Source organism: Schistocerca serialis, chromosome 1 (assembly GCF_023864345.2).
Source record: "Schistocerca serialis cubense isolate TAMUIC-IGC-003099 chromosome 1, iqSchSeri2.2, whole genome shotgun sequence".
NCBI classification, from domain to species: Eukaryota; Metazoa; Arthropoda; class Insecta; order Orthoptera; family Acrididae; genus Schistocerca; species Schistocerca serialis.
The window spans coordinates 1,233,745,470-1,233,759,103 of NC_064638.1; the positions used below are offsets into that span (position 1 = coordinate 1,233,745,470).

Genomic DNA, 13,634 nt, shown 5'->3' on the forward strand with positions numbered 1-13,634 from the left:
GACTGCGCGGCCTTGCCGCCTCTTAGTTTCCCTGTACCACCTTTCCTGTTTTACTCGATACTGGCACCCTGCCTTTTCTCCAGGTGTGCCAGGGCCCTTCGTGGCAATCTTTCGCGTAGTGGCCCTGCCGCTTACACTTAAAACACGCAACATCTTTTACTCTTGTGCATGGAACTCCGCAGTTCCCTGGTAAATTACACTGTGGACATCTCCACTCTCGTAACCCTCCATCGGTTTCTCTGTGATTTCCTCTGAATTCCCTTACATCTATCGGGTGAACTTTTCTTAACCGCACCCGGCATTCCATGTCTGTGTGTCCCAGCTTGTCACACCCATAGCAAAAGTTTGTAAACTCTTTGCCCGTCATGGCCCGTACTCTATGCTCTGGCCTGTTTTTTCTACACCTGCTTGCTATGTGGGATATCAGCCCACAATTGAAACATTTCAACTCTACTTTCTCTCGCGTTTTTTACAGCTTCTTTATTTCGAGTGTACGTTACCCTCGGGGCTAGTCCCCGCTCTTTCATGGACAATATCGCACTCTCCTCCTGCAGTGCCAACTCCACTGCTGCCGCCAACGTAATTTCATCACCTCTGCTTCTCACTATTGTTTGTATTCTATCATTACTTAAGCCCTGTATAAAGCACACTCTTCCTAAAGAATCAACTAGTTCTATCGCACCTTTCAAGTTTTCTCTGGCCGTAACTCTGTTTACTGCTTCTCGAAAATCTCTCTGCATTTCATCAATTCGGCTTGCCCACATTGCTATTGGTTCCCCTTGTCCCTGTCTGGCTTGGAAAATTTTACATGCGTAGTAGTCTATAGTACGCTTACTCGCATAGTTTTCTTCTAAAACGCGTTTCACCTCTTGCCACGTACCCGTGCGCTCACGCACCTGCAATCTCGACCTGGCCTCACCGGTTATCTTTGCTTTAACGAACTTCAATAACGTTTCGTGTTCCTCTGGCTTTACTAATTCAAAAGCCGCATCTACATTTTCGATAAATTCCCTTAAATCCTTCTTGTTCCCTTCGAACATTTTCGACACAATACATAGGGCCTCCTTCACTGACATCTTACCATTAGTGGAGGATTACACAACTTCTTTAGTTTGGGGCATCTTAACTAAGTTAATACTTTACACAACAAAGATACAATATTCTTAAGACAGTTTTACAAGTACCGCTTCTCTTGTGGTGCACCGTCTGCTCTGTTGATCCGCATCGTCCCGTGCTGCTTCGCACTCTCTTTGTGCCTGCGCTGTCTCTGCGCCCGTGCTGCTGAGATGCGCCGGCCGCCGCTCTGCTGGGCTGTGCCGACCCCGTCGCTCTCCTCGGCTGCCGCTGCTATGGCTGCTGCCGATTCTGCTGCTACTCGGCCCGGACCCTCGGACTCGAACGCTGGCTGCTCAGGCACCTCTGTGCCTCGTCGCTCCGCGTCGCGCTGCCGCTGTCTTGCGTCACCCTGCACCCGCGAGGACTACTTTTCTGGACTCTGACGTACTGGTGCTACTAATGCTGAAAGTTGCGAGTCGCCACAACTTCCTGCCAATTGCCACAGTCGCTGTAGCAAAATCTAATGGCTCCTACCTCCTATTTGCCTATGCGCCTTTGTGATAACCCCACACCTGGCACCAAAAGTTTTATTTATGTCACGTCCCAAGCGTGGGGATTGCGAGGGATTGAGCGACACGGTTCGTGGATGGGATTTTAGCCGGTTGACCTTAGTGAGAGGGAGACTTTTTGATCTGGCTAAGATGTAGAAATCCCTGGTGTGAAAGCACAAGGCTAGGAAGCGGGTAGAATTGAAGTCTTGATAACTTTAACAAATTGCAGTTTATTCTAAATGAATACAGCTCACCCTATCCGCACGGCGGTTGCATTCACAGGAAGGCCAAGTCTAATACAGAGACGGTGACTGACTCCACCGTTCCGACTGCCTACTAGAAGTTCTGCAACGTTTCCTAACACCCTACGTTAGAGTCCTGCGACTACGCCCTGACGCGCTCCAGCGACTATCTCCGGCTGCCTGCCTACAGCCCGTTCCCCAGCCCAAGTCGGCTGCTGCTATCACTCTCTAACTCTTCGACCTCTCCAGACAACACCCGACAAGACCCTCAGAGCGGCGTGCTCTCGGGTTTTGTTAGCATTTCCCCTTCAACCCCGCCAGCGCTTGGCATGACGTAGCGTTGAATGCAACTTGTCCTTATTTGGTATCGTTAAAACATTGTTGTTGCTATTGTTCTTCAGAGGCTGAGTGGAGGGATAGAGGCGCCTCTCCCTATATGGTCACGCACTGCGTCCTGAGCCCTTCATTGGCTCCTCATGACGTAGCGCTGTCCCTACCAAGGGCCCTCTTTCTTTCTCTCTCCACTCCCAGACCTTTCTCTCTAGCCAGGAATGCATCTATTTATAATCCTTACTTGATTGCTTATCATGAGTCCCTGCACAGACCTTCGTTTGTATCTGCTGGCTGTTTACTTTCTTATCAAGCACCCAGCTGCCCAGCAGTTTGAGTGCCGCCTCGGCTGACCCTTCGGCCACGCCTGGCGTCCAGCGCTGCAACTTTAACTTCTTCCTACGTACTATTCTCAAGGTACTGCAATTAGACTTGGCTTGTTCCTGTGGTTACAACATGAGGTCATTCACATGAGTGCTAAAAGGAATCTGTTAAACTTTGGATACACGATAAAGCAATCAGATCTAAATACCTAGGTATTACAATTACGAACATCTTAAATTGAAAAGAACACAGAAAATATAGTGGGGAAGGCGAATTAAAAACTGTGATTTGTTGGCAGAATACTTAGAAGGTGCAACAGATCTAATAAAGCAACTGCCTACACTACAGTTGTCCATCCTCTTTTGGGGTGCTCCTGCATGGTCTGGCATCCGTACCAGATAGGATTAACAGAGTACACCTAGAAAGTTTAAAGAACAACAACATGTTTTGTATTTTCGAGAAATAGGGGAGAGAGTGTCATGAACAGGATACAGGATTTGGTGTGGATATCATTAAAACAAAGGCATTTCTCATTATGGCAGTATCTTCTCACGAAATTTCAATCACCAACTTTCTCTTCTAAATGCAAAAATATTTTGTTGACGCCAACCTACATAGGAAGAAGAAAGACAAGCCAGAGCTCACACGGAGGGATACAAGAGCGTTGTTCGAGGATGGAATAATAGAGAATCACTGTGAAGGTGGTTCGATAAACCCTCTGCCAGGCACTTAAATGTGATTTGCAGAGTATCTTTGCAGATGCAGATGTATATGTAAAAGGACAGTCAATCTGATGGTGATCGTGATGAATGAAACCAGTTATTGAACTGAATAAACAAAATTTCTGATCGAAGACTGTTTTCGTTTCCGCATATCCTCAAATATTGGATCTCTGCTACCTTCAGTGTGAGCATGCCACTTTTCATTATAAATAAAAACTTATTTGCTTACCAAGGACATGTATGAAAATAGGGCATCATCATGCTGAAGGAACCATCCTAGGATTTGACTGAAGTGATTTGGTATATAACTGGAAATCTTCGTCAGTGAGAATTGTTACCTTCGAATTGTGTCTAATGTGTTCCACCACAATGACTGTTATGTTACCATCCTCTGAGGCATTAGAGGGTACTTGGACATATACTTATTAATGCATACAGCCTAAGAGTGGTTTGGAAGGACAGCCGTGGAATGTTGCCTGTGAACATGACTGTTCTCCACAATAAGTGAACGTCTTACAGGGCACCTAGGAAGGAAGAAATTCCAGATATGTGAATCATTAAATAACGAAGTTCTGAAATAGTTATGATAGCAACCCAAATCTTCCTACAACAAATAAATCATGCAAGAGCCACATTCACAGCAGCAATGTGTAGATGTTGGATGGAGAATAGTTTGAGAAACTGGACATATATTGTTGACTGTTGTAACAATACACCTAGTACCACCTCAAAAAATTCTAAGAATCAGTTTCCATTTGGTTACATGTGTAAGTAGAGAGAGTATCTGTCTCAATGTAGATGCCAGGGTTGCTATTAGCTTTGTGTTCGTTTACAACATCTAGCACTAGCAGTAAGAGTTAATCGGAGATTACAGGTCAAACTGCATGGTGCTACTACATAGTAACCAATAATGTAAATAACTAGATACTTAAACTATTTTCACATAAATAAATTTTGATATGTAAACAATATTGTGTATAAAATAAAGAAGTAAATGTTATTCTCAAAGTATAAATGCAAATAGTCAGAGTGTACAGGCTGTAGGGAGAATAGCAATGCTCTTCAGTGAGGGAAAGTACCAAGCCTTTTCAAAAGTCTCCTTTGTGAGTTGTTAAGAGTGCTTGATAGTGAGCATACATGGGGTCAGTCTCTAATTTACTGTATATAAAATGATACTGCTGCATTGCCAATTATATCACAGTAGTACACTGGCATCATGGAATGTGTTAGCCAAATTTGTGCAGGGGTTTAACAGCCATCTCATGAAATGATGAAATGGACATTGCAACTTGGCTTGGACTGTTGGTTGACTAGCTACATAAAGGAAGTAGCAGATAATGTGGAATATGAGCTGCTGGATGGAGCTAAATATCTAACTTACTGCAACTCTTGAAATTACGTAGCACCTACAATAGAGACAAGATGATGTACATTGATGGTACAACAAATCTAACGTATTTGTAACACAAGTGTTGTGCAAACAGTGGATTTGTTCGAAGGATGCCATCATGTGGTGGTAAGTATTAGTTTTGTAGATCCAAGCTCTCTCAGCTGTGTGGTTTTATTTGAATCATTATTGGATTAGTTAATGCACTTGGTTTTGTGCGTAAGTAGTGAGTGTGTGCCGATCCCTTGTTCCATGTGATGAAGTTAGTTCACATTCCACTGTCATAAAAGTAGAAGCTAGTAACATATTCAGTATTCAACAAATGCATTGTCTTTACAACAGAAACAAACCAGCTTTCTGTGACAAGTGTATGACGTGTTGTGAAAGACACTACAAGGCCAACTATAGAATATAATAAGTTCAATCCATCATTATTCAGCAGATGTACAGTGATGAACAGTGAAAACAGTATCTTTCAGTACATGTGGCAAAGTTAAATATTAATTATGCAATATTTACATTTCTGTGACTTATTCAGTTAACTCTTGCTTTTCACATTAATTGCTGTAAATTGAAATACTTAAAACTGTCATTTGTAAATTGAAATGTTGGACGTACGAATACTCAAATGACCAGCCACAACAGTGCATAGTGTGCCTTCCATGCAATGCAAGTTAGTCATATATTTACTTACTGTGTAAATTTTTATATAAATGTTCTTTATTATTATTATGAGAAGAAAAGCTGCTGCTCCCCATATAGTAGAGATGCTGAGTTGCAGATAGGCACAACAAAAAGATTCTCACAATTATAGCGTTCGGCCATTAAGGCCTTCATTAACAATCGATACACATATGCACATGCACACACACTCCAGCAAATGCAACTCACACACACAACTTACATGAATGAGTGTGCGTGTGGATATGTGTGACTATCGTCGACGAAGACCTTAATGGGCGTAAGCTATAATTGTGAGAGTCTTTTTGTTGTGGCTATCTGCGACTCAGCATCTCTGCTATATGGTGAGTAGCAACTTTCGTTCTCATAATATTGTTACATTCCATCCTGGATCTTCCATTGTTTGTTCTTTATTATTGTGTGTGTTACATGTTAACATCATGTCTGAGGGCATATGCTTTAAGTCCAAGTTCCTCCAGCTAATGTGTCCCATTTGTAGTGTGTGCTCCCAATCCCCAGGCATACTGAAGTTAGATTGGAACTGTCCGGACAGGTAGCAACCCATCCACTCATCACACCATAATTTCAATACATCATTTCAAGTATAGTAGCTCACCATCATATCATTAGGTGTACAGTGCAACATTAATTATCAAGCAGCAGCTACTGCATGCGATCAATACCATTTTAGTCCGATTCCTCATGGTTAAATGAATGTCATTCCAAATTAGGAAAGGACTAATGAAGTGAAACGAAGCAGTAGCATCATTGTGAGTATACATCAATCTCCGGCTTTTTTAAAAAAAGAAAAAAAAGAAAAAAAAAAAAAAGCATTTGATCAGCTTTGAACAACCCTTACAACAGTAATTTTGCCACTTGAGTCACATTTTATTCTCATGGACTACACAACTTAAGTGTAAGGAATCAAGACAGAAAAAATATTAATTTGTCATTTATTGGCGAATCTTACAACAGTAACTGTAATAGTTTGAAATAACTGTGCTTATAGTGTTTAAAAAAAACCTTCTAGCATTACATAGTAAACATCTATTGTTCAAATACTGCTTATTCAGAAAGACAGTAATTAAAACTGCCTCCCAACAAATACAAATTAAAAACTATACTTTTGTACAGCAGGAACTGCACCTTTTATAGTACAATATCTTACCGAAATTATTTTACACAAGTAGTTTACAAGAAAAGTTGTGTCTCTTCTGCAGTTGTCTGCATGCAAGTCTTAACAACCAGTCTGAACATTAAGTAATGCAATTGTTTTGCTGATGTGGGGTACTGTGTTCACATTTGATGACATTCCCAATTCAAAAACCTTGTGGAGAAGAGACAATGCATGCTCTGGAAAAAAAAAAAAGTTCTTTAAAATTTGTTTTAGCCTTAGTAAACATGTCCAGTTATTCTGTTACAAACATTTGGGGACTGTAAAAAAAAGGACATCCCGTCACCAATTAAAAAAAAGCCACAACCATAAATGCAAAACTGAGTCACAACTGTCAATAAATCTGCAGCAACACCCCAAAGGCTGTAAACAGATTAACAAATTAACTCTGTTCACTACTCCAAACTTTTAACTGCACACAAGAACCATTAAACTGGCATATCCATATTTATGGCATCAGACATTAGCACTACCAACCTCTTACCCACTCCACCCATGTGGTTCTGTTCTGTTCTGTCATCATACAGAATAAGCTCTGTGTAACACTTGTGTATGAGAGTGATAAGTGCATTCAGACAATAACTAAAAATATTTTTCACACATATGGAAGTGCCGTTGACAAATATTATGCAGTGTAATACAACCAAAACGCCACTATAATATGTGGGTTTGTTGGCAGAAGACATGTCACGTTACATATTCAAATTATTGATCCCGAAACAATGAAACACTGTACTGTATTAAAAAAAGTTATTAAAGAGTCCAGAAGTGTGTGCATTAAGTCTGAGATTAGCACATCTGATAATAAAATTAAAACAATTTGGAATATTGTGAAAAGGGAAACCAGGCAACTGAGAGCACAGGAAGACTGTACTTCTATCAAACACAATGAAAATAATAGAGGGAAACATTCCACGTGGGAAAAATATATCTAAAAACAAAGATGATGTGACTTACCAAACGAAAGTGCTGGCAGGTCGATAGACACACAAACAAACACAAACATACACACAAAATTCAAGCTTTCGCAACCAATGGTTGCTTCATCAGGAAAGAGGGAAGGAGAGGGAAAGACTAAAGGATGTGGGTTTTAAGGGAGAGGGTAAGGAGTCATTCCAATCCCGGGAGCGGAAAGACTTACCTTAGGGGGAAAAATTATTATTATGGAATTACTGACACTCGCGCGCACACACGCGCGCGCACACACACACACACACACACACACACACACACACACACACACACACACACACACACACACATCCATCCGCACATACACAGACACAAGCAGACATTTGTAAAGGCAAAGATGTTGTTGAAAGACGAGGTATGAGCGGCGGCAAACTGAAATTAGCGGAGATTGAGGCCTGGCGGATAACGAGAAGAGAGGATATACTGAAGGACAAGTTCCCATCTCCGGAGTTCTGACAGGTTGGTGTTAGTGGGAAATATCCAGATAACCCGGACGGTGTAACACTGTGCCAAGATGTGCTGGCCGTGCACCAAGGCATGTTTAGCCACAGGGTGATCCTCATTACCAACAAACACTGTCTGCCTGTGTCCATTCATGCGAATCGACAGTTTGTTGCTGGTCACTCCGACATAGAAAGCTTCACAGTGTAGGCAGGTCAGTTGGTAAATCACGTGGGTGCTTTCACACGTGGCTCTGCCTTTGATCGTGTACACCTTCCGGGTTACAGGACTGGAGTAGGTGGTGGTGGGAGGGTGCATGGGACAGGTTTTACACTGGGGCCGGTTACAAGGGTAGGAGCCAGAGGGTAGGGAAGGTGGTTTGGGGATTTCATAGGGATGAACTAAGAGGTTACGAAGGTTAGGTGGACGGCAGAAAGACACTCTTGGTGGAGTGGGGAGGATTTCATGAAGGATGGATCTCATTTCAGGGCAGGATTTGAGGAAGTCGTGTCCCTGCTGGAGAGCCACATTCAGAGTCTGATCCAGTCCCAGAAAGTATCCTGTCACAAGTGGGCACTTTTGGGGTTCTTCTGGGGAGGTTCTGGGTTTGAGGAGATGAGGAAGTGGCTCTGGTTATTTGCTTCTGTACCAGGTCGGGAGGGTAGTTGCGGGATGCGAAACCTGTTTTCAGGTTGTTGGTGTAATGGTTCAGGGATTCCAGACAGGAGCAGATTCGTTTGCCATGAAGACCTAGGCTGTAGGGAAGGGACCGTTTGATGTGGAATGGGTGGCAGCTGTCATAATGGAGGTACTGTTGCTTGTTGACGGGTTTGATGTGGATGGTCGTGTGAAGCTGGCCATTGGACAGGTGGAGGTCAACGTCAAGGAAAGTGGCATGGGATTTGGAGTAGGACCAGGTGAATCTGATGGAACCAATGGAGTTGAGGTTGGGGAGGAAATTCTGGAATTCTTCTTCACTGTGAGTCCAGATCATGAAGATGTCATCAATAAATCTGTACCAAACTTTGGGTTGGCAGGCCTGGGTAACCAAGAAGGCTTCCTCTAAGAGAACCATGAATAAGTGGGCGTACGAGGGGGCCATCCTGGTACCCATGGCTGTTCCCTTTAATTGTTGGTATGTCTGGCCTTCAAAAGTGAAGAAGTTGTGGGTCAGGATGAAGCCGGCTAAGGTAATGAAGAAAGAGGTTTTTGGTAGGGTGGCAGGTGATCGGCGTGAAAGGAAGTGGTCCATCGCAGCGAGGCCCTTGACGTGCGGAATATTTGTGTATAAGGAAGTGGCATCAATGGTTACAAGGATGGTTTCCCGGGGTAACAGACTGGGTAAGGATTCCAGGCGTTCGAGAAAGTGGTTGGTGTCTTTGATGAAGGATGGGAGACTGCATGTAATGGGTTGAAGGTGTTGATCTACATAGGCAGAGATACGTTCAGGGATTCCTGTGGGGGCTTGGTAACCAGCTACAATGGGACGGCCGGGATGATTAGGTTTGTGAATTTTAGGAAGAAGGTAGAAGGTAGGGGTGCGGGGTGTTGGTGGGGTCAGGAGGTTGATGGAGTCAGGTGAAAGGTTTTGTAGGGGGCCTAAGGTTCTGAGGATTCCTTGAAGCTCCGCCTGGACATCAGGAATGGGATTAACCTTGGCAAACTTTGTATGTAGTGTTTTCTGAAAGCTGACGCAGTCCCTCAGCCACATACCACATACTCCCGACGATCAAGTACCATGGTCGTGAAACCCTTGTCCGCCAGAAGAATGACGATGGATTGGTCAGCCTTCAGATCACGGATAGCCTGGGCTTCACCAGTGGTGATGTTGGGAGTAGGATTAAGGTTTTTTAAGAAGGATTGAGAGGCAAGGCTGTAAGTCAGAAATTCCTGGAAAGTTTGGAGAGGGTGATTTTGAGGAAGAGGAGGTGGGTCCCGCTGTGACGGAGGACGGAACTGTTCAAGGCAGGGTTCAATTTGGATAGTGTCTTGGGGCGTTGGATCATTAGGAGTAGGATTAGGATCATTTTTCTTCGTGACAAAGTGATATTTCCAGCAGAGAGTGTGGGTGTAGGACAGTAAATCTTTGACAAGGGCTGTTTGGTTGAATCTGGGAGTGGGGCTGAAGGTGAGGCCTCTGGATAAGAGAGAGATTTTGGATTGGGAGAGAGGTTTGGAGGAAAGGTTAACTACTGAATTAGGGTGTTGTGGTTCCAGATTGCGTTGATTGGAATTTTGAGGTTTTGGGGGGAGTGGAGCTGGAAGTGGGAGATTGAGTAGATGGGAGAGACTGGGTCTGTGTGCAATGAGAGGAGGCTGAGGTTTGCTGGAGAGGTTGTGAAGGGTGAGTGAGTTGCCTATCCGGAGGTGGGAAACCAGGAGATTGGACAGTTTTTTGAGGTGGAGGGTGGCATGCGGTTCTAATTTGCGGTTGGCCTGTAGGAGGATGCTCTGAACAGCCGGTGTGGATGTGGGAGAGGAAAGATTGAGGACTTTTATTAAGGATATGAGTTGACGGGTGTGTTCATTGGCTGAGTTGATGTGTAGGTGAAGGATTAGGTGGGTGAGGGCAATGGATTGTTCAGTTTGGAACTGGTATAGGGACTGATGGAAAGAAGGGTTGGGAACTTTAAGTGTGAGGCCTTTGGGGGTAATGCCAAATGTCAGACAAGCCTGAGAAAATAAAATATGGGAGTGTAATCTGGCTAGGGCGAAGGCATGTTTGCGGAGGGAATGTAAATAAAACTTAATGGGGTCCTTGTGGGGATGTTGTGAGGGTGACATGGTATTAGAAGGTGCCTTGACGTTGACCTCCACCTGTCCAATGGCCAGCTTCACACGTCCGTCCACACCAAACCCACCAACAAGCAACAGTACCTCCATTATGACAGCTGCCACCCATTCCACATCAAACGGTCCCTTCCCTACAGCCTAGGTCTTCGTGGCAAACGAATCTGCTCCAGTCCGGAATCCCTGAACCATTACACCAACAACCTGAAAACAGCTTTCGCATCCCGCAACTACCCTCCCGACCTGGTACAGAAGCAAATAACCAGAGCCACTTCCTCATCTCCTCAAAGACAGAACCTCCCACAGAAGAACCCCAAAAGTGCCCACTTGTGACAGGATACTTTCTGGGACTGGATCAGACTCTGAATGTGGCTCTCCAGCAGGGATACGACTTCCTCAAATCCTGCCCTGAAATAAGATCCATCCTTCATGAAATCCTCCCCACTCCACCAATAGTGTCTTTCTGCCGTCCACCTAACCTTCGTAACCTCTTAGTTCATCCCTATGAAATCCCCAAACCACCTTCCCTACCCTCTGGCTCCTACCCTTGTAACCGGCCCCAGTGTAAAACCTATCCCATGCACCCTCCCACCATCACCTACTCCAGTCCTGTAACCCGGAAGGTGTACACGATCAAAGGCAGAGCCACGTGTGAAAGCACCCACGTGATTTACCAACTGACCTGCCTACACTGTGAAGCTTTCTATGTGGGAATGACCAGCAACAAACTGTCGATTCGCATGAATGGACACAGGCAGACAGTGTTTGTTGGTAATGAGGATCACCCTGTGGCTAAACATGCCTTGGTGCACGGCCAGCACATCTTGGCACAGTGTTACACCATCCAGGTTATCTGGATACTTCCCACTAACACCAACCTGTCAGAACTCTGGAGATGGGAACTTGTCCTTCAGTATATCCTCTCTTCTCGTTATCCGCCAGGCCTCAATCTCCGCTAATTTCAATTTGCCGCCGCTCATACCTCACCTGTCTTTCAACAACATCTTTGCCTCTGTACTTCCGCCTCGACTGACATCTCTGCCCAAACTCTTTGCCTTTACAAATGTCTGCTTGTGTCTGTGTATGTGCGGATAGATATGTGTGTGTGTGCGCGAGTGTATACCTGTCCTTTTTTCCCCCTAAGGTAAGTCTTTCCGCTCCTGGGATTGGAATGACTCCTTACCCTCTCCCTTAAAACCCACATCCTTTCGTCTTTCCCTTTCCTTCCCTCTTTCCTGATGAAGCAACCGTGGGTTGCGAAAGCTTGAATTTTGTGTGTATGTTTGTGTGTCTAAATACAATGAAAAGTTTGTTAACAAGAAGTCAGAAGTAGAAAACAATTTTAATAATCATTTTTTAAGTGTTGTAGAGAAAATAGGTTCCAGCTACTCATTAGAAAATGCAAGGCAGTATATGGAAGAGGCAGTACCTATGCAATTTGATAAAATTGAAATTCAACCCCCTGTCCTACTGAAATTAGGAAAATAATAATTTCACTCAAAAGTAAAAGCTCACATGGAATTGATGGCATTTCCAACAGAGTACTAAAAGCTTGTTCCCAACAAATAAGTAGGATTCTCAGCCACATACGTAGTAGCTCACTGAAACAGGGAATTTTTCCAGATAGACTGAAATACGCTATTGTTAAACCATTGCATAAAAAAGGGTATAGATCTAATGCTAACAACTACCGCCCAATCCCACTTCTGACAGCTTTATCCAAAATTCTTGAAAAAGTAATGTATTCAAGAGTAGCATCACATAATTGAAAAATGAAGTACTAAGAAAATGTCAGTTTGGTTTTCAGAAAGGCTTTTCAACAGAAAATGCTATATATGTTTTCACTGGTCAAATATTAAATGCAATGAATAACCAAACATCACCCACTGGGATATTTTGTGAGAATCATGAAATTCTTCTAGATAAGCTTAAGTATTGTGATATGAGTGGGACAGTGCACAAATGGTTTAATTCATACTTAACTGGAAGAATGCAGAAGGTTGAATTTAACAGTATAGATGGTCTACAAAAACCAGCAGAGTCCTCTAACTGGGGTGGTATCAAGAACGGTGTCCCACAGGGTTCAGTCATGGGTCTCTTATTGTTCTTAATATATATTAACGACCTGCGACTCTACATTCATGAAGATGCAACGTTAGTTCTTTTTTCTGATGATACAAGTATAGTAATCACACCCAAGAAGCAAGAATCAGCTGAGGAAATTGCAAATAATGTCTTTCAGAAAATTATTAAGTGGTTCTCTGCAAATAGACTCTCAATAAATTTTGAGAAAACACAGTTTATACAATTCTGTATAGTAAATGGCGTAACACCATTGACAGATGTAGACTATGAATGGAAGTCTGTTGCTAAGGTAGAATACTTAAAATGTCGGGGTGTGTGCATTGATGAGAAATTGAATTGGAAGAAACACGTCAATGATCTGCTGAAACTGTTAGGTTCAGCTACTTATGCTATTAGGGTTACTGCAAATTTTGGTGATAAACATATCAGTAAATTAGCTTACTATGACTATTTTCATTCACTGCTTTCATATGGCATCATATTTTGGGGCAATTCGTCATTAAGAGAGAAAGTATTCATCGCACAAAAGTGTGTAATCAGAATAATAGCTGAAGCCCACCCAAGATCACCTTGCAGACATTTATTTAAGGAACTCGGGATATTCATGTATGAAATGTGTCATTAATAACCCATCCCAATTCACAAATAACAGCGAAATGCATAGCTTCAATACTAGAGGAAAGGATGATATTCACTATTCTGGATTAAATCTCACTTTGACACAGAAAAGGGTGAATTATGCTGCCACAAAAATCTTTTGTCATTTGCCAAATAGTATTAAAAGTCTGACAGATAGCCAACCAACATTTAAAAGCAAATTAAAAGAATTTTTGAATGATAAATCCTTCTACTCAATAGATGAATTCTTAGATATGAAGT

At 43.0% G+C, this 13,634-nt stretch overlaps 2 protein-coding genes across 5 annotated transcripts in view; both read right to left on the reverse strand.

The window, feature by feature from the left end:
- Positions 1-398: 398 nt before the first annotated feature.
- LOC126456679 (uncharacterized) lies at positions 399-1,076 on the reverse strand. Its single transcript, XM_050092424.1, has one exon. It carries the CDS (start codon positions 1,074-1,076, stop codon positions 399-401), a length of 678 nt encoding a protein of 225 aa, XP_049948381.1.
- Positions 1,077-6,232: 5,156 nt separating this feature from the next.
- LOC126419147 (integrator complex subunit 1) overlaps positions 6,233-13,634 on the reverse strand; it is a 288,378-nt gene continuing 280,976 nt past the window's right edge. For all 4 annotated transcript variants that reach the window (XM_050086288.1, XM_050086260.1, XM_050086280.1 and 1 more), the window contains exon 37: positions 6,233-6,646. In XM_050086288.1, the coding sequence (XP_049942245.1) occupies positions 6,531-6,646 (116 nt within the window). In that variant the 3' untranslated portion in view covers positions 6,233-6,530. The remainder of the gene's footprint in view (positions 6,647-13,634) is intronic.